Raw genomic sequence first — 20,702 nt, 5'->3', positions numbered from 1 at the left:
GAACAGATTCGGTGAGCTATCTGCAGAATAAATGCAAGAAATTACGGACAATGCGGTCCTAATAACAAAAAAAAAGCCACAACGTTCGGGATGAGATTATTCAACGGTACGTATCCGTTAAGTTTCCTTTTAAAAGTTGCAAAATTTCAAATATGAACTTCGAGATTTTACGCATTGATAAAGATTATGTAACAACAACAATTTTTACCTTAGTTACTGAATGGCTTGCTAGTCCTGGTGACACCAAATTTTCAAAACTGATAAAAGAAATGTCAAAAGAAGAACTAACTGTTTTTCTGAAGAGTTTTTACGCGTTTGCGAGGAAGAAGCATGGCACGTCAGTTCACAAAAGTTCATCAATGAAATTAATTTGAGAGCCGCCACTGATCGTTTCCTTCGCCGCCGCTCAAAAAACCGTTTTCCATTATCTCTGACCCCGCTTTTACTGAGGCAAATAAAGTATTAGAACCTTTGTGAAGACCTCATGAAGACGGGCAGCATTGCCGGCGTAGTCCATAATAAACCAATTTCCAACGAGCAAATGAGGAAATTAACTGTTCGACAGCGGCGTGCTCAGACCAGCAGAGAGCAAAAATCCGGCGCAGCTAAAGAGAACGACCTACTTTTACTTCTGTCTCTTTTTTGACCGACAAGGACAAGTTATTCACCGCCATCTTGCGCCAACAACTGATTCGGTCCGTGGGAGAAACCCCTCAATGAGTTGAGTATTTTGAGCTGAACCGAAGTCGGTCCGGTTCTTGAAATGCCACTAAAAACCATCAGGGTGGCCTCGGAGATTCTGAAGATGAATCCGACACTAGATAGTTTCTGTCCCTGACTCTGAAAATGGCCAGCAATCAGCTCCATCATCCAACTCGAAATGCCAACAATTCAACAAAGCACAGCAAGGAAACGCTGAAAGAGTTCTTGTCGAGAATATTTTTCGCACAACGTCTGTGTCACATGGCGAAGAGAGATTTTGCCTCCACTACACATCCGGACACACTAGACAGTGATTAAATTGGATGCGTTGGCCAGCCAAGCCAACATAGAGGTGAAAAGAAAGGGCTCGAGCTAGAGAGACAATGATTTTGACACTTCTAATCTACTTGCTAAAGAGTCTTTAACGTAAATGTTCTTGGCAGAGGTTGAAGCCCAACGGCCGTGACGTTGAAGATTCCTCTCAGGGACACCGGAGTTCGCAGCCAAAGTCGCCCCAGCTGATCTGGCAGAGTGGGTACTAAAATTAGAAATATCTGGAACAATATCGCGAAAAGACTTCTGAAACGACTCTCTATAAGTCGAATAACATATAGGCTTATTGACTGACACAAGACGCTTGCGATTGCTAGGCCTCAGAATCAAAAGAAAGGTTAGAACTTGACATATATAGCTTAAGAAGGGCCAAAGGACAAATACTAGAACCAGCTGACTCAGCAATAACCACGGACTGACCCTCCCTTAATTGGTCGGCTTTACTTTTTTCGATAAAAATAGAAAGAAAACCATCATTAAACTTAACATCTTTGCTTCGAATAAGTGACAACTCGGAAAAACGAAAAAAGCCGGAAAAAGCTAAAACAAACATAACTAAATTACGCAACTGTAAGAGGTCATGCAAGTCAGTTTTTTCAGCTAATTTCCTGAGATGCTCCGCCTCAAGAGGTTCTTTTCTGTGGTTAGCCGGTGAGGACGCAGAATGAACGGCACCCTCTTTCACAGCCACAACGGTGGGATGACTAGTAGGGGAACTCACGGCCGCCAGATCGTGCAGCCACTTGAAAGCATTGAAGGCGGAATTGATAGAAGAAACTGATCTGCTTGACTCCAGTAGATACTGTAGAAACAAGGCACAATGGGAGGGCTCTACCGGGAAGGGACTGGTACCCAGAACGGTAGTAGCAAATGATCTCCATCTGTTAAAAACCCTTGTATAACAAAGAGAAGTCCCGGAAACCCTGGATGCAAGAGCTGTAAACTTCATATTCTCCGTCAACAAAGCAACCTCTCTTGTATCACATGTAGGGGCAGTCCAGAACTCTGTATCAAAAATATCTAGGGAAAAAAACTAAAACCAAGTGATAATAAAGGAATACAAAGGACAAGGGGAAGCTCCCCAGGGAGAAAGACAAATGGGGCCTAAACAACACAATGAGAGAATAAACAACAAATAAATACAGACAAGGAGCCTCAGAGAAAAAAAAACAATTGTTATATTTAAGTACGCTTATACAACCCAGAAACAAAACTGCAATAACCACAATCTATTCACCCCTCAAGGGCACTGTATAGAAATCTTCAACGTTAACAGTCTCAAATCAAAGGTCCCTCAAGGGCACTGTATACAAATATCACAGACCCCTCAAGGGTACGTCTTAAAGGGCCGCCTGCTTCAAGCAAGGCGCCTCAAAGCCAGAAAACAATGCGCTAACACTGTGGAACGCGAAATGCATTGCAAACTAACGCAGGACCTTGCCTGGGTGCAATACTAAAATTAATGCGCAAAGCTACCATTGAGAAATTTAGCGGACCGGATCCGAAAATGGAATTCTTGGCTTTGCCTCTGATGAACAGATGGGGAAGATCAGGGAGGACCACCCAATTATGAACGAAACTGCTCCAGTGCACACCGTCAAAACAAAGGATGGGCCAAAAATGCGCTGATCTCCAAAGGGGAACGATGAGAGTGCCGGACGCATTGCAGAGCTTCAAATGACTGACGACTTTGCATGTCAAACAGACAGGAGGACAAAGCCAGTTGTTGTCGTTGGACCAATCTTGGACGAAAGCGTTGACGCCAGACAAGCCGGGCTGATAATACCTAGAATTAAAAACCTGAAGCTTTGCATTGTAATGGCAGGCGAATCTATCACAAGTGTGCGGACCCCAGAGCTCGTCGAGAGCATAAAAACCAGAATCGTTGACTGCATAATCATCGTTATCAACTAACTTGCTAATATCGTCGGCACAAGTGTTGAGGTCCCTGGGAATCCATTGCATGTCAATGCTAATACCGCCGATGAGACATTGTCGGTGAACATCAAGAGCCAACTGTTGCAAAGCTGGAACTTTGGATCTGATGTTAACGATGCGAACAACATTCTGGTTGTCTGTATACCAGACAACAGTCTGGGCACCAAGAGAATCCTTGAACGCCTTCAAGGACAATGAAACAGCAAGAAGTTCGCGAAAAGTCGAACTTTGTGCACTCTCGTAATCGGACCAATTTTGGTGAAAAATTTTGTCCTCGAATTGTATGTAACTCTGAATTGGACGCATCAGAGTAAACGATTTTGGAAGGCTTGCGCTTAATAGGCCACAAAGGAAGGCCGTTGATATCAGCGAGATTGTTTTTCCAAAAAATTCAATTCGTGTAAACATTCAGGTCTCAAAGAAACAAGTGAATTCCAATCAGCAGTGGAGTTAATAACCAGAAAGGTGTTCCTGGTCATAAGTCTAGTGACGTTCCCGACGCAGTTCCCGAGCGAGATAATTTTTCCACATACGCTTGCAAGCTTGCGAACCTGGTGCAAGGAGCGCTCCGAACATAAGAGAGATGATGAATCGTTAATAAGAGAATCAATTCTCTTGTCCGTGGCTTTGATAACGCACTGGGAAGTGTTAATAACACTCCCAAGCCAGGTAATCACTTGAGTAGGATCCCAAACGGATTTCTCTTCGTTAGGTAGGAAACCAGACTTTAAGAATGGCTGACTGTTAGGATCGAGAAACGCCGGTCAACCTCCCATTTGACAAATCGCTCATATTTTGCCTAAAGATACCCTTAGGTGACCTAATTCTAAAAATCATATTTAAAGGTTCCAGCGAATTTTTATTTTTCAGAAATTCGCGAAAATTTGAAAGCGCGGTCAAAGTGCGGTTTTTCGTGTAATGAAATGATCGAAATAAGGTGCGAGGACGAAGCGCTGCTTAAGTCTTAAAATAAACTCAATTAACTTCAAACTTCACACAAATGTGGAACAACCACTCTAATTTATTCCTCGCTTTAAACTAATCTCAGATATGTTGATATAGTGGTTTTACGAACCATTTTAAAAACAACTATGAAGCGTGTGAAAAATAACGGCAAAATATAGGTCATGTTTAACAGCATAAAAATGCATCTGGTACCTCACTTTCCGATTATTTTACTTTACAGCCTTAAAATATCATTATTAAAGATATACCATGCCAAGTTTCATGCTCGAACTCGCAGTATTTCCCTTTGTGAAAAACGAAAATCTATGTCAACGTGTTGGGCGCAAATAACACAATAATTATGCACGAACCAGAGACAAATCAATTTCAATGGCGAAAGTAAAAGGCTATCATTAATTAGAATCCCGTCAATTCGCTGCTATCAGGAGAAACATAATGTCCACTGCATAAAAACTGTTTGCAGACGTTTTCGAACCATTGCGCGTTAACTTTGTTTAATTTCGTGTCCGCCGTCATGTCTAGTTTGTCATCGCGTGTATTTCCTTAATGTCAACAACACGTGAATGGTTGTCATAACAAACGCAAGAGATTTCTTGGAGCCTCAATGTTTTCGATTCACCAAAACGCTTTAAGTTCGTTAAGACACAATAATGGGTCAACTTGGAATGCTTTTTAGCATCAAGGACGTTAAAGGACTGTAAATTAATCGAGTTGAAATATCTTTAAGCAAATCAAAATCGCGCCCTTATTCTAATTTGGTAAACAGCCGATCTCCGTTCAAGTTAGAGAAGTCGAGAGGTTAATCCGGCAATGTACTACCGGTACAACAACAAAATCAAACCGAGGTCATCAAAAGTGTAAGTTTAAAAGTGTAGTGGTAAGTTCCAAATAAATTTCGCCTATATAAATTGGAAACAAGATGTGAAACGGTCGGACCCGAAACAAATAAACAAAATAATAATACGACTAATTTAACCGAAAAATGTTACAGAAAACATACCTAAAAGCCGTCGATTCCCCTCGATACCACTCCGCATTGCCTTAAAGAGCCCAAGCTTTCTGCTGTAAGAATCAGGGGCCTCATGAATCTGTACTTGTTATATCGGCAACCATGCTGCGTGGCTGATATTCGAGACTCAGTAAAAGTTGTCACACAACCGTACGAGCAGCCCAGTCACGCTCTCACTGCTCTTGCGCAAATGTTCAACATTTCGCAGTTTACATAAACCGACCACAAGTTTAAAGTTGTGATAGTAGATTGAAATGCGCTTGTTAAAGCTGTCCTATCGAGGAACAATTATTTCTTGTTTTTGAATGGCTCTTAGTTGTAGCTACAGTCGGGGAGGGGGGAGAGGGTATTCCCGGAAATTTCGGATATCTGTATGCCGTGGAAGATTAAGTGGTCTCCAGCTCTTAACGCCAACACTGAAACACTAGATGATTCTCGAAGTATCACAGGGGTCACTAAGCTAAATAATTTTGAGTGTAGCTCCGATGAGTCAATTAACCGTTGGCGCGCATATTGCATTGACCGTGGACAGGTGGAAAAACAGTTAAACCGGAAAAGCCTGTTGCACATTGTAATTTAGCGTTGTCCAACACGCAGTCGGTCTGGTTGTAATGTTAATCGTATTTAAGAGAATCTCAAGTTTTCTTTCGACACATACTGGGGTGACATACTGCTAGATGGGCGTGGCCGGGAGCCACGAGTCAATCAGTCAATTTGCCATGCTTAACCGAGAAGAGTGATAGTGAGCCACTAGTGGAAGGACTGCAGATTGTCCCTACGCTTTACCCTAATAGGCCTCTGTGTTATTCTAATGAACTGATGCTGAGCTCGCTCGAGGGCGGTGGTGAGATGAGAGACCCTGGGAACGAGGTCGAGACGATTCGGCGGTTAGTTTTTCCTCTTAAGTGTCTTCCTCCTCTACTCCCTCCCCTTCTCTACAAAAATTTAACGATCCTCCCCCCTCCCCCCCCCCCCCCAACGAGGGCTTCCTGGTGACCTAGTGTGGCTTTGAGTTAAGCGCCAACGCCTGCTCCAAGCAAGGTTTGTAGCACATTTTGGCTAAGTCCATAAGGAAATAGCTTTCCAGGGACTGAGTACATTTCTCCAGCGACAAGTGCCTCTCTAAAGTAGACAGCCTATAAAAGACACGAATGCAGCGGCCTTGAAGACATCAATACACCCCTACCTTGCATGGTTACAATCTATGGAAACCTCAGCAGACGCTTCCTCGGTCACACCCGTTGATAATGGCACTGATGTTAAGGTCGCAGTCACTCTTCTCGGTTAAGCATGGCGGGTTGACTGACTTGACTCGTGGCTCCCGGCCACGCCCATTTAGCAGTATGTCACCCCAGTATGTGTCGAAAGAAAACTTGAGATTCTCTCAAATACGATTAACATTACAACCAGACCGACTGTGTGTTGGACAACGCTAAATTACAATGTGCAACAGGCTTTTCCGGTTTAACTGTTTTTCCACCTGTCCACGGTCAATGCAATATGCGCGCCAACGGTTAATTGACTCATCGGAGCTACACTCAAAATTATTTAGCTTAGTGACCCCTGTGATACTTCGAGAATCATCTAGTGTTTCAGTGTTGGCGTTAAGAGCTGGAGACCACTTAATCTTCCACGGCATACAGATATCCGAAATTTCCGGGAATACCCTCTCCCCCCTCCCCGACTGTAGCTACAACTAAGAGCCATTCAAAAACAAGAAATAATTGTTCCTCGATAGGACAGCTTTAACAAGCGCATTTCAATCTACTGTCACAACTTTAAACTTGTAGTCGGTTTATGTAAACTGCGAAATGTTGAACATTTGCGCAAGAGCAGTGAGAGCGTGACTGGGCTGCTCGTACGGTTGTGTGACAACTTTTACTGAGTCTCGAATATCAGCCACGCAGCATGGTTGCCGATATAACAAATACAGATTCATGAGGCCCCTGATTCTTACAGCAGAAAGCTTGGGCTCTTTAAGGCAATGCGGAGTGGTATCGAGGGGAATCGACGGCTTTTAGGTATGTTTTCTGTAACATTTTTCGGTTAAATTAGTCGTATTATTATTTTGTTTATTTGTTTCGGGTCCGACCGTTTCACATCTTGTTTCCAATTTATATAGGCGAAATTTATTTGGAACTTGCCACCACACTTTTAAACTTACACTTTTGATGACCTCGGTTTGATTTTGTTGTTGTATCGGTATTACATTGCCGGATTAACCTCTCGACTTCTCTAACTTGAACGGAGATCGGCTGTTTACCAAATTAGAATAAGGGCGCGATTTTGATTTGCTTCAAGATATTTCAACTCGATTAATTTACAGTCCTTTAACGTCCTTGATGCTAAAAAGCATTCCAAGTTGACCCATTATTGTGTCTTAACGAACTTAAAGCGTTTTGGTGAATCGAAAACATTAAGGCTCCAAGAAATCTCTTGCGTTTGTTATGACAACCATTCACGTGTTGTTGACATTAAGGAAATACACGCGATGACAAACTAGACATGACGGCGGACACGAAATTAAACAAAGTTAACGCGCAATGGTTCGAAAACGTCTGCAAACAGTTTTTATGCAGTGGACATTATGTTTCTCCTGATAGCAGCGAATTGACGGGATTCTAATTAATGATAGCCTTTTACTTTCGCCATTGAAATTGATTTGTCTCTGGTTCGTGCATAATTATTGTGTTATTTGCGCCCAACACGTTGACATAGATTTTCGTTTTTCACAAAGGGAAATACTGCGAGTTCGAGCATGAAACTTGGCATGGTATATCTTTAATAATGATATTTTAAGGCTGTAAAGTAAAATAATCGGAAAGTGAGGTACCAGATGCATTTTTATGCTGTTAAACATGACCTATATTTTGCCGTTATTTTTCACACGCTTCATAGTTGTTTTTAAAATGGTTCGTAAAACCACTATATCAACATATCTGAGATTAGTTTAAAGCGAGGAATAAATTAGAGTGGTTGTTCCACATTTGTGTGAAGTTTGAAGTTAATTGAGTTTATTTTAAGACTTAAGCAGCGCTTCGTCCTCGCACCTTATTTCGATCATTTCATTACACGAAAAACCGCACTTTGACCGCGCTTTCAAATTTTCGCGAATTTCTGAAAAATAAAAATTCGCTGGAACCTTTAAATATGATTTTTAGAATTAGATCACCTAAGGGTATCTTTAGGCAAAATATGAGCGATTTGTCAAATGGGAGGTTGACCGGCGTTTCTCGATCCTAACAGTCAGCCATTCTTAATAGGTCGGAATGAACAACCAAACTAGAGATCTTCGCTTTGATACAGTCAGCGGCCGCCCCTAAACCATCGTCTAGGAAGACAACTATAGACTTTCCCTCGGATCTCCATATCTTGACTAACGGCTTGAGAAGCTTTGTAAATAAATAAGGAGCAGAACTAAGGCCAAATGGCAAAACTGAAAACTGAAAATATCTAGTATGACCGGAGGAAAAGGTCCAAGAAAACGACAGATATTGCCTATGATCTGGAAAGATATCCACGTGATGGTAACCCGATTTTAAGTCAAAGGAGAACATGAAATCTCCGGGATTTAAAACTTCTCTGGCAACGGACAGGTCCTCGCATCGAAACTTAAACTTGAAAAGATATAGATTGACATGACGAAGATCCAAGATCAAGCGCTTTTTCCTTGACTTCTGAATAGACACAGATAATGGATTAATTATAGTAGGAGGTGTAAAAACTTCGCTGATACAATCCAAACTAATAAGCTCGTTAATAGCATTCTCAACAAATCAGATTCCTGAATCGCTGAATTATTGTTCCGAGCAACAAAAGGTGCTGGTATTTGAAGAAGTGGCAACTTATATCCAAACTCAATAGTGTCAATTATGAAACGAGGTGCGTCAATATCTTTCCAAAACTGAAGCGATTTACGCAATCTTCCTTTAACCGAAACAGATGCATCATCACATGCAATTTCACAGTTCAGCGATGGATCCTCTAGAAGAGATAGCTCACAATACGGCAATGGCAAAGCCTCAGACTCATGGTCTAGAAAATAAATAATACACGACGGGAAAAAACATAGTTTAATAAATGCAAATTAACTCTGAAAGCACTAAGCACGACTCGTATGAAAGATCCAGCGAAAAATAAGACAAACGGAAAACAACACAAAAGAAAACTAGAACCAACTACACCTTGATCCTGGGTATTGCTGTCTAGTCACTGCCTGTTGGTTGGCAGGATTGGAAGAGGAAATAACATTCGGGCAGGAAGCTCGCCAATGTCCAGGTTTTCCACGGGAAAAGCAAAGTCCGGCAGATCTGCCAACGGAAAGCTGTTGATTGACCCAAGTAAAGGAATTAGGAATTTGGCCGACGGTGAGATGCGAATTTCTTGAGACAGGTATTCCAGATCGGCGCTGTAATCCAAGACCACGTGGAGCGAAGCGTTTCGGGGCTCTAGCCGCTCTCGCCTCAGCTCTATAGATTTTCTTCTCGTCTTCTTCGTCATCCGCCAAGTCGTGATGTTTATATTCCAAAACGGTTTTCCAATCGTACGGCGACTTATCAGCCAACAAAATTAATTTTTGCCGATCTTTAAGCAAAGACATACCCCGATCCAACGCTTCCTTGGTTCTCAGAAGGTCCTTACGTTCAAGAGCGACGCTAGCGTCTTCGACAGCTTCCATGACTGATTTGTTGGCTTTAAATTGCTCCTCGTTACTCTTCTTCTTGAACGAAGGTGGAGCATCCCGCTTTAGCCTCTTGATCTCAGACATCTGCTCCGCGGCATTCGAATAATTAGATCTCTTTAGATCAGAAATTGAAGTGGAAACTAAATCCTTAATCTGACCAAGCAGATCGCGATTGTTCTGGGCAATGATCTCTTTAACTTTAGCTTCATCCATTGTAAAAACCAAACTTAACCTAAACACGGCAAAGGCTGGCCATAGAATGTCTCACCTCGCCAACTGTCACCGATTACAAACTCAAATCCCACTATACACTGCGCACCTCAAACCCGTACCCAGCCCTCTGGTCCGTGCCGGCAAAATAGTAATTTATGCTAATTTAAGATCATCACAAATTACATTTTTCCGCAGTATTTTTACAACTGTAATGTGCAAGTGCACAATTATTACTCTTCTCAATCATCAACGATGACTCAAACTTGAACTCTTGTCAAACTTTCTGATCAGAGTTGTATATCATTCATTTGGTAGACGTTCCTTGAATTATAGATGATTGTAGTTTTCGTTCAGCAGACTCGCTTGCTTCGCTTTCCAATTTTTCATTCAACTAAGGTTACAAATGGCGCACATGCCATGTGATTTCCCACTTGCTGTTGTTTTTGCCACATCAACTTCCGGTCGTTTTGTAAAATTAAAATACAGTAGAATTAAGCTATAACTCCCAAGTATGCAAGCGTATCGAATTTAATAAAACAATTATTCCATTCGCTCTTGTTGGATATGAGATTGGTTATAGCCAACGCACGATCGTGGAATAATTGTTAATTATAGTTTCCGTAGTTTATAATTTGTCGTCTGACAGCGTTCTTCTTTGCCACACAAGAATATATACTGAGCAAAAAATTTATTTATTTTAGCAACTTATAGTATAATCAGTGCATGATAAAGAAACACACAAAGAACTATCAATATCTAAGGCTTTTAGTCAGTGAAGACAGTGACGGCAATTCCTATTTAAATATGTTTAAAAACAAAACAACGCTTTTCAGTTTTCGGAACATGTTTCGATGTTTCAAACATCATCATCAGCCATAATGAATATATAAGGTTTACAGAAAGATCGTTATTATATATGTAACAGCCTATACAATAAGCCTTCATAAATTTTAATTAACGTAAAATGCAAACTTATTTAAACTAAACTGACACATCCAAATGCCATTTTTATAAACTACCGTATATTGGTTTTTATTCTACCTACACAGGGAAGAAAATTTCATCTATTATTAATAAGTATTGCAAAGATTTAAATGTAAAAGTTATACTCTCTCCTTTCAAACTTAGCAGTATGTTTAGTCCTAAACATTTTATTCCCGAGTCTCTTAAATCACGTGTTGTGTACCAGTTTACGTGTGCGAGCTGTAGAGCTCGTTATATTGGTGAAACCAATAGGCATTTTCACACACGTGTTAATGAACATCTTTTTCGGGACAAAAATTCCCATGTTTTTTAACATCTCAATTGTTCTAAGCATTGTCGAGACAATTGCGCTGCCTCCAGTTTTAAAATTATTGATTTTGCTAAGACTTTCTCACAACTTAAAATCAAGGAGAACTTTGATATTAAACAGTTAAATCCAGAACTCAACAAACAAGTTGAGCATGTCAATTTATCGTTACACTTTTGAATGTATCTATTTCAGTGGTTTTTTACTATTGTTCTTTTCAAAATTTTTATTGGTTAGTTTAAATAAGTTTGTATTTACGTTAATTAAAATTTATAAAGGCTCATTGTATAGGCTGTTACATATATAATAACGATCTTTCTGTAAACCTTATATATTCATTATGGCTGATGATGGTGTTTGAAACATCGAAACATGTTCCGAAAACTGAAAAGCGTTGTTGTGTTTTTAAAAATATTTACAACACTTGAGCTCTCAAGACCCTTTGGTAAAATTCCTATTTATAATTTAGTTTTTAGTTCAAAGGATTTACAGGTTATTCATATTTTATATATCTTTTAGATCGAGTATGGCTTAACTTCCTTTGAAAAAACTAATCCTCAACAGCGAGTGTCTAGTTAAACCATCTTTTTTGCGTTCTAAGGGTTTAAATATTCCTTATTGTTTGGGGGAGAACCCAAGTCTAATAGCAGAATTACCATCAAATGACATGTTGGAATCTTGCATTTAAATGGATGTTGAAACCTCGGGGTGTCTTTTAAGGGAATTTAGAGATATCGATTATAAGAAAAAGAGTTGTACTACGAAACTATGTAGCTTATCTTTACTTGTGATAGTATTATATATATATAAGAATATTGTTTTTCCAGCCGAAGCTAAATATTCCTATTTTACTGCTGATTTTAGGCTGAAATTATTTTTTTGAATATTCCTAGATTATAGTTAATAGCATTTCCCTGAAGCTTGGAAATTATTTGGTGCCTGGATTTGGAGCCAACCTGCAGGCATTAAAGCCTGATATGACGAAAATATCTTCTTGCAGAAATGTTATCAGCATCGAACATGCGGCTAGTGCCGTCTTTGTTGCCTTTTGAGAGAAAGGAAAAAAATTATACGGTTTAGTTAAAAACGTGATTGTATTGTAATTACAAATTTTCAACACACAAAATTATGTTCTTTCCTAAATCCCAGCCTCGGGTTTATTCATAAGATATTCCTAAAATTTCGCCAATTTCAGCCTCGATATTCTTATGAAATATATTCTTATAAGAAAAAGAAAGAGTGTTTGTCAATTGGGAAAACGAGTTGAATACAAAATAGCGTTTTAAATACAAATATAGCACGCAGTCTGCAGGCTTTAGAGAAAAGACGGAGAGATACTATTTTGTAAAGATAGCAGCGTTTGCTATTATCGGAGTTGTGAAGCGAAAGGGTTTGGCCAAGGAATTTGATGTTCATCTTGCCATAACAATTATGTTTTGTTTCCTTGCCCGGTTTTATATACATTTTGAAGTTTTCTGCGGTTGATCTAAAGACTAAATTTATTCTAGTTTTCGTTTTTCCACTTTTCCATTTCCCCTTTTTGAAATATTTATGGCCTCGCAATTTTATAAAATTTCCAAAATGACGGATGTGAGGTAATGCATTTTTTTAACGTATAGCTTTATTTCCATTTCGTCACCTGACAATATTTTTGGAATACAGTATTTAACACAATGAAAGCAAGAGTTGCGTAGTATTTAAACATAATGTTGCGCCTAGGGCATCTCCGAGTGCGTCATTAAAGATTGATTGACGAAGCTAACCTCTCTTACCACCAAGTTAATCGTATCTGTTGCAAAATTAAAAGAAAAAAATAAACAAATCGCCGCCGGCAGCCCTCGCTATTATTAATTGCATTACAGAAAAGCCATTAGAGATTTGTATAAGAAGTGAGCGGGTGTGGCGCTAGGAGATAGGAGAGAAACATTGAGAAGGAACATACTCATGACGCGCGTATTACATTAACAGGCGACGTATTAAACAGGTTGTTGGGGATCTTTCTGTTATTGGATGCCTGAAGAAGTTATAGGAGTAATATAGTGCAATTAAGCAGAAAAACTTGTACGTATGCGGACTGGAAGCAGTTCTTTTTTCCCCACTGGTCGCCGCGTTTTCGTATCTTCAAAGGTAGGCAAGTCGTCATTGTAACGACAAGTACCAGTATAGCATTTAGTCGTATGAGGTTGTAATGAGGGTACTTAAAGGGAGCTGTAGCAAACCACAACGGCGAAGCCAGCTCAACTATTTGTTCATATCATTTCGTCATGTCCGTGTTTATGTGTGTTTATTCACAATACCGTACAAATAATAGTGAAACTGGTCGTTCGAATTCTCTTCAAGTAATTTTCTTGTCTGTTGATCGTCTAAAACATTTGATCACGGCTTGAATCATTCGAAAATTTAAACAGCTCGTCAATTTGGTGAGTTTCAATATCTTCCTTTTCAGCATTAGAGTACGGTTAAACCTGTATTAAGCGGACACCTTCGTTAAATGAGCTATTTATACACTTTAATAGATTCTATGACTCTTCAATGTAAAAATAACCTTCGTGTAAAAATCTATTCAATGCATATCATTTCTGCGGTAAGATGTTGAGTACTTGCAACATGATTGGGTTTATATTTTAATATAGGCGAACAACACGAAAATACGTGCTCCTTCCATATTGTTATTTTCTTTCGCGAGTCGACTTCCGTTCAGACGAGTCGACCTTGCAGGAGACGATTCACGACGAATCGTGCGAATCGAGTCGAATCGTTAACGATTTGATACCCCAGTTATTCATTTGCCTACCGCGAGTCGACTTCTATCCAGACGAATCGTCTCGAATCGTGAAGTACCTCAGACGAATCGACTCTCAGTTTGTTGTCCCTTTTTAAGAACGAGGAAGGTTCATATGATCATTTTCTCATGGGTCTTCGTGTCACTTGCTGCGTATCGACTCCGTGCGAATCGAGTCGAGTCGTCGAGGAAGGTTCATGTATCATTATTTCACTGGGCTTGACCTCCGGTGGTGCGGATCGACTTCGTGCCAATCGAGTCGACTCGTCAAGTACCTCAGACGAATCGACTCAGTTTGGGTGTATTGGACATGGATGAGTTATCAAACAAAAGGCTTAATGAGCAGTGCAAAATGGTTCTGCAGGTGGGTTTTGAGTCTTGGTACAGTTTCTTAGCCGTCTTCTGAGAAAGAACAGTGTGAAATGACCAAGTTCTGCGTATTTTGGAGAACGCGAACCGTAATGGCTTATGTTTCGTATCTTCTTTTGGAATTGAACACTGTCATTGCATATTTACTCTGAACAAGATTTTAGACTGATAGGTGAATTGAACGGATCTACACAATTGCGAAATTTGAATGTGAAATATAAATCCAGTATTTCCAAGTCGTCGTCTTTGGCGTCGGCGTGATCATTGCTTAAGCTTAGCTTCCTTAATCGATGAAGACGGTGGCACCCAAGGAACGACTCTTGGGAAAAACGGATTTAGATCTGTTCAGTACACTGATCAGTCTAAAAACCTGCTCAACGGCTGAATAGTTAACGCCAACGGTTAATTCCTAAAAGGAAATGAGCAATTAGCCGCAGAAATTAGTCATTAATCATTAAATGACTGGACTCAAGAGACAAAGCGAGTTTTGTTTCCCCGAGACCCTCAATTTTCGCCGGGGCGTAGCCGAAGGGAATATTGAGGGTAAAGTTTTGTTCACACAGGGAGCCAGTGGCGTTTGACCCATCCAATGTGAGACGTGTTCCTCCAAACGGAAAACGTATTTGACGTGGGGGATATAACAATGTACGTTGTTGTTTTACAGCAAAGGGCTACAAAAAAATTATAACACATGTGCACAGCCAACTTCGTATCGATGTAGTCATAGAGGAGTTTTCAATTGAGAGTCCTAATAATGAAACCAAGGCTACTCAGCCAATCTTAAACTGTACTAGCAAAACCAAAACATCGCCATCGCGATGTATAAAGTAAAAAGGACTTGTGCCCACATATATAACAGAAGTATTTAATAATGTCCCGAAACTACATAATCTGAGGAACGCTCATTTTAATATTCCACGTTTTCTCACAGTGCACTATCTACAGTTCATTATGGAAAACATTCCGTACGACACTTTGTGTCCCCATCTTTGAAACAAATTTATGGGATCGATATGAAAATTACACCAGTAATTGGTAATGGACTGGAGTTTGGTGTAATATAGTTCTTAACCCTTGGACGAATAAGGACCGCCCATCCCCGTAAGGTTTTTTCAAAATTTTGAAAAGACGTTTTGCTCTGAAGGGCTGAGACTTTCAGTAGCTATTTCTTCATTCCCTGTAAAAAGTTTGATATGCCAATTATGTGTCTATCATTTTTGACGTTACCATGGCAACGATCATCTTTCAAATTTCATATTATAACATAGCCTTAGCGAAGCGCGCGTTCTGATTGGCTAATACACTCGATCCATTTGCTCGTGGGTTGTACGCTCACGTCACTTTGTTTATTTCGACTTTTTGTCGGCAATTTTTTCCATCGATGTAAAACAAGATATCTCTTTCTCTTCTCCTAGAATATGGAAAAATCTAATGATTCTTCCGGAGATAAGAAATATTATTCCTGTTAGCTACCAAGTTTCGAACTCAAGTTTCTTTGCGGCGCTTCCACCTAAGAGATGTGCGAATTTGAGCGAGCAGGAGTTGAATCAGCTGGTTGAACAAATTAACAGATCAAAGGCACTCAGCACTCGGAGACGGACCAAAAAACAACAAACTGTTCTGTATCAACCTTTCGAGGATAGTAATGCATTGCGGGAATTTTAGAGAGAATTTTCTAGCGATTTGACGACAATAAAATTCAGCACAAGCTTTCTTTGTAAAACTAATCTGGCATCGAAAGTCATTTATATGCTTTCGGCCAACAAAACTTGAACATGAGAGCTTTATAATTAACAAATCTCTGTACTCTACTACCCTGCATTCGTGCCTAGTACAACTCTTTTTCTTATAATCGATATCTCTAAGTTTCCTTAGAAGACACCCCGAGGTTTCAACATTCATTCAAATGCAAGGTTCCAACGTGTCATTTGATAGTAATTCTGCTATTAGACTTGGGTTCTCCCCCAAACAATAAGGAATATGTAAACCCTTATTCACAATAGAAAAAAAATTATGCGGTTTAGTTAAAAACGTGATTGTATTGTATTTACAAATTTTCAACGCACAAAATTATGTTCTATCCAAAATCCCAGCCTCGGTTTTATTCATAAGATATTCCTAAAACTTCGCCAATTTCAGCCTCGATATTCTTATGAAATATATTCTTATAAGAAAAAGAAAGAGTGTTTGTCAATTGGGAAAACGAATTGAATACAAAATAGCGTTTTAAATACAAATATAGCACGCAGTCTGCAGGCTTTAGAGAAAAGACGGAGAGATACTATTTTGTAGCGATAGCAGCGTTTGCTATTATCGGAGTTGTGAAGCGAAAGGGTTTGGCCAAGGAATTTGATGTTCATCTTGCCATAACAATTATGTTTTGTTTCCTTGCCCGGTTTTATATACATTTTGAAGTTTTCTGCGGTTGATCTAAAGACTAAATTTATTCTAGTTTTTGATTTTCCACTTTTTCCATTTCCCCTTTTTGAAATATTTATGGCCTCGCAATTTTATAAAATTTCCAAAATGACGGATGTGAGGTAATGCATTTTTTAACGTATAGCTTTATTTCCATTTCGTCACCTGACAATATTTTTGGAATACAGTATTTAACACAATGAAAGCAAGAGTTGCGTAGTATTTAAACATAATGTTGCGCCTAGGGCATCTCCGAGTGCGTCATTAAAGATTGATTGACGAAGCTAACCTTTCTTACCACCAAGTTAATCATATATGTTGCAAAATTAAAAGAAAAAAAATAAACAAATCGCCGCCGGCAGCCCTCGCTATTATTAATTGCATTACAGAAAAGCCATTAGAGATTTGTATAAGAAGTGAGGGGGTGTGGCGCTAGGAGATAGGAGAGAAACATTGAGAAGGAACATAATCATGACGCGCGTATTACATTAACAGACAACGTATTAAACAGGTTGTTGGGGATCTTTCTGTTATTGGATGCCTGAAGAAGTTATAGGAGTAATATAGTGCAATAAAGCATAAACACTTGTACGTATGCGGACTGGAAGCAGTTCTTTTTTCCCACTGGTCGCCGCGTTTTCGTATCTTCAAAGGTAGGCAAGTCGTCATTGTAACGACAAGTACCAGTATAGCATTTAGTCGTATGAGATTGTAATGAGGGTACTTAAAGGGAGCTGTAGCAAACCACGACGGCGAAGTCAGCTCAACTGTTTGGTCATATCATTTCGTCATGTCCGTGTTTATGTGTGTTTATTCACAATACCGTACAAATAATAGTGAAACTGGTCGTTCGAATTCTCTTCAAGTAATTTTCTTGTCTGTTGATCGTCTAAAACATTTGATCACGGCTTGAATCATTCGAAAATTTAAACAGCTCGTCAATTTGGTGAGTTTCAATATCTTCCTTTTCCGCAATAGAGTACGGTTAAACCTGTATTAAGCGGACACCTTCGTGAAATGAGCTATTTATATACTTTAATAGATTCTATGACTCTTCAATGTAAAAATAACCTTCGTGTAAAAATCTATTCAATGCATATCATTTCTGCGGTAAGATGTTGAGTACTTGCAACATGATTGGGTTTATATTTTAATATAGGCGAACAACACGAAAATACGTCCTCCTTCCATATGGATAGTGTTGGGTGGAATTTTCATCCTTGACGAAAACATCTACCGTCTACATCTACATCTACTGGGTACTGTGTTTAAAAATAACTTCAGAGGGAACTCCTTGCGAAAACGAACTTGTATGTGGGTTAACTCTTTCAGATGTTCCCTTCATCATATTGAGTGCACCAATCAAGAGCGAGATTTACGACACCTTCATATCCCAATACAAAGGCTGAGAAATGTTATTTAGAGTGCCAAAGCCCAAAGTATCTACCAATTATTATTTACATTTTAAGCAAGAAAAATTAAGAAATTTTAAGTGGGTTACGTTCATTACAAAATTAAACTTTAGGCTAAGGCCCCGTCCACTCGACGCTGAGGGAAATTGAAAAGCTCCGTTTCTAAAGTGTTTTCCATCCACAGAAACGTTTTCAAATTCCTCCAGTTTGCCAAAGATCTTCTTTGCAAAGCTTCATTTCGTGACGGATCAGTGTGGACGGTAGGCCTAACCGTAGAAATAAAACTGCGTTTTGAAATTTCTCCGGCGTAGTGTGGACGCTGCCTAAGAATTGAAGATCGAAACTTTGGAATTCATTTGCGATGCTTCGTTGCCTTTTTTTGGTTTTCAGCAGTTAAACGTTGTATGTTCACATCTGCCCGAGTACGACGTTTTCATTCACAACAAGCAGATCAAGGATAAAGTCCTACCATTCATAGCTGCTAAAAATAGGTAAGGTTAGTAGAAACGTTTCACTTTAAAACACTGCGTTAATAGCTTGCTCTAACGGTCACCTATATCTATGCAGGATAGTAAAATTCGATTTTCTCGAACTTTGTCAGGAAAAAGGTTTTTACTGACTTATTTTAAAACTGTAACTTTGAGGTTCTTTTTTACCGAAAAGAACAAGACTCGACCCCGAAATTACCGTCTTTTTACGAGCGCTATGGCAAGCCAAAATAATAAGCCTGGCTGGAAAAGCTAAACCAGCTAAGCCGTTGTCAGATCCGCATGAAATCTAACTTGGAGTTTTAGAAGATTTCAAAGTTATACGCATCGACGATGTTGCGTCACGTCAAAATTTAGGTCAATTTTGTTGACCTGAGTCAAAAACCCAAAATGGCGGCAAATCTACTCGATCACGAGCAAATAACGATATTTCGTGAACCCACGGAAAACACTGCAGGCTATGCAATTGGTATTCATCTTCGCTGTAAATGTGTCACTGAGCACCCTGCTGACCACCATTGCCGGATTAGCGAGCTATATGCAATTATACCAATTAAAGATAAAAGATCATACATTTGGCGTTTGGCGAGTACAGACAACACACGTAACGAAATGTCAGATGATAAATCACTATGGAAAAAAATCTCTGAGAAAACTAGTGGAATACATAGCTGACGAACTACTTTCAGTAATTTCTTACCTTAATTTAATTTTATCTTGATAAAAAAATGGGCTGAAATGGTAACGTTGCTCGCAGGTTTTTATACGTTGCGTGTACGAAACATTCTTAGCTGTCGCCACGTTATGTGGTAACCAGTCGCGCGGCTGCGTGACCAAACAGACAAAAGAATGGGAACCACGCAGCCGCGCGACTGGTTATAAGATGGAAAATCTTAAAATTAATGCCGAGACGACGTTTGGACGTTCGTTTAACGTCCGTATGAAGCCAACTGAGTAAATAAAATGGGTTAGAATTGAACCACAGAGTAGAAATTCCTATTATAGTTAAATTAGAACCCATTGTATTCGAGAACTGATCTAAAAAGACCTTGAGAGGGGTAACAACTTGGGTAACGCATTTCAAAAGAACGAACTGAGAGCCTTTTTGTTATCTCAAACGGATAAGCATCCATGTCTATGTTTGTTTGTGCCTTGCTGAATCAGTATTCGCTATTCTGGCTATTGTTTTATTATTTCTAGGTGGTATTTTTGTCTTGTTTTACAACCGGGCATGGGGTAATTAATGTGACACTTAGATCTTCTTTTTTGGGTCGTTTGCAGTAACGAACCGATCATGTACAATCTTTCTTTCAATATGTCGACTGAGAAGTTTCATGCGATCCAATTTTTTTTTTTTTTCTATATTATAATTTAGTGATTTGAAAATCTTGAACGGCTGCCGATCATTTAGCCACAGCGAATTAAAAAAACCTAGCTTTTATTGGCAGTTTATTTACATAGAAACGCCCTAAAACCGGAAGAAAAAAAAAAAGAAAGAAAGAAAGGAAAAGAAGAAGAAAAAGAAAATATCCTTTGAGCTCGGTAAAGTTTGGTTAACTGATATCGTTAAAGCTCCATCTAAGTGCTAAGATGCACACAAGACTTTATTACGGGCCATTGAGACGAGAGATCCTGCATGAAGACAATTTGAGTTTTAATTAAAATATGAATTACTAATTTTCCATGTGTTTGTGGAAAACGAAATACCTTGTCTTTTTATTCCACGGGATAACTGTGTGTAAAATGTTTCCTGTCTATCACGTTACCATCCCTATAAATTTGGAAAAACAACTGTTTTTTTCCTCCATAAAACCTCGATCACCTTATACACTAAACTGGCCACAGAAACGCTTGATTAATGCCCGTTAGAGCATATCCACATTAATTTATGGGTGGCGAATGATCCTTCAAAAACCACGAGTCACGCAAACTTTTCGTCGAGTTTTACGGGTCTCAAAGTCTTTTTTTTTTTTTTTTTTTAGCAGTTATGTGCGTCTCACAGTCTCTACTTTGTTCGTATAGTGTGATCGTCCGGGTGAGTGTAGTTCTGAAAAGAACTGTTGTTGGTGACTGACGTTTCGACAACCTGAGCGGAAG

General features: G+C 39.4%; 4 protein-coding genes across 4 annotated transcripts in view; 2 read left to right on the top strand and 2 right to left on the bottom strand.

Moving 5' to 3' along the window:
• LOC149096002 (somatostatin receptor type 2-like) overlaps positions 1–20,702 on the top strand; it is a 118,706-nt gene that overhangs the window by 10,321 nt on the left and 87,683 nt on the right. The window lies entirely within an intron of this gene.
• Positions 1–20,702, top strand: part of LOC149096006 (somatostatin receptor type 5-like) — a 67,272-nt gene that overhangs the window by 10,327 nt on the left and 36,243 nt on the right. The window contains exon 2 of the mRNA XM_089281012.1: positions 18,508–18,608. The gene's annotated coding sequence lies outside the window, so the exon portion shown is untranslated. The remainder of the gene's footprint in view (positions 1–18,507; positions 18,609–20,702) is intronic.
• On the bottom strand, positions 1,257–4,329 carry LOC149096010 (uncharacterized). The gene is made up of 2 exons (XM_089281472.1): positions 2,631–4,329; positions 1,257–2,055 (listed from the first exon to the last, which is right to left on the bottom strand). Exons 1-2 carry the CDS (start codon positions 3,379–3,381, stop codon positions 1,349–1,351), a joined length of 1,458 nt encoding a protein of 485 aa, XP_089137598.1. The 5' UTR covers positions 3,382–4,329; the 3' UTR covers positions 1,257–1,348.
• Positions 8,632–10,223, bottom strand: LOC149096009 (uncharacterized). The gene has a single exon (XM_089281287.1). It carries the CDS (start codon positions 9,843–9,845, stop codon positions 9,117–9,119), a length of 729 nt encoding a protein of 242 aa, XP_089137413.1. The 5' UTR covers positions 9,846–10,223; the 3' UTR covers positions 8,632–9,116.

Source organism: Orbicella faveolata, unplaced genomic scaffold, assembly GCF_042242905.1.
Source record: "Orbicella faveolata isolate gen_17 unplaced genomic scaffold, um_ofav_v1 contig_48, whole genome shotgun sequence".
NCBI classification, from domain to species: domain Eukaryota; kingdom Metazoa; phylum Cnidaria; class Anthozoa; order Scleractinia; family Merulinidae; genus Orbicella; species Orbicella faveolata.
This window is presented reverse-complemented; position numbering and strand designations above follow the sequence as displayed.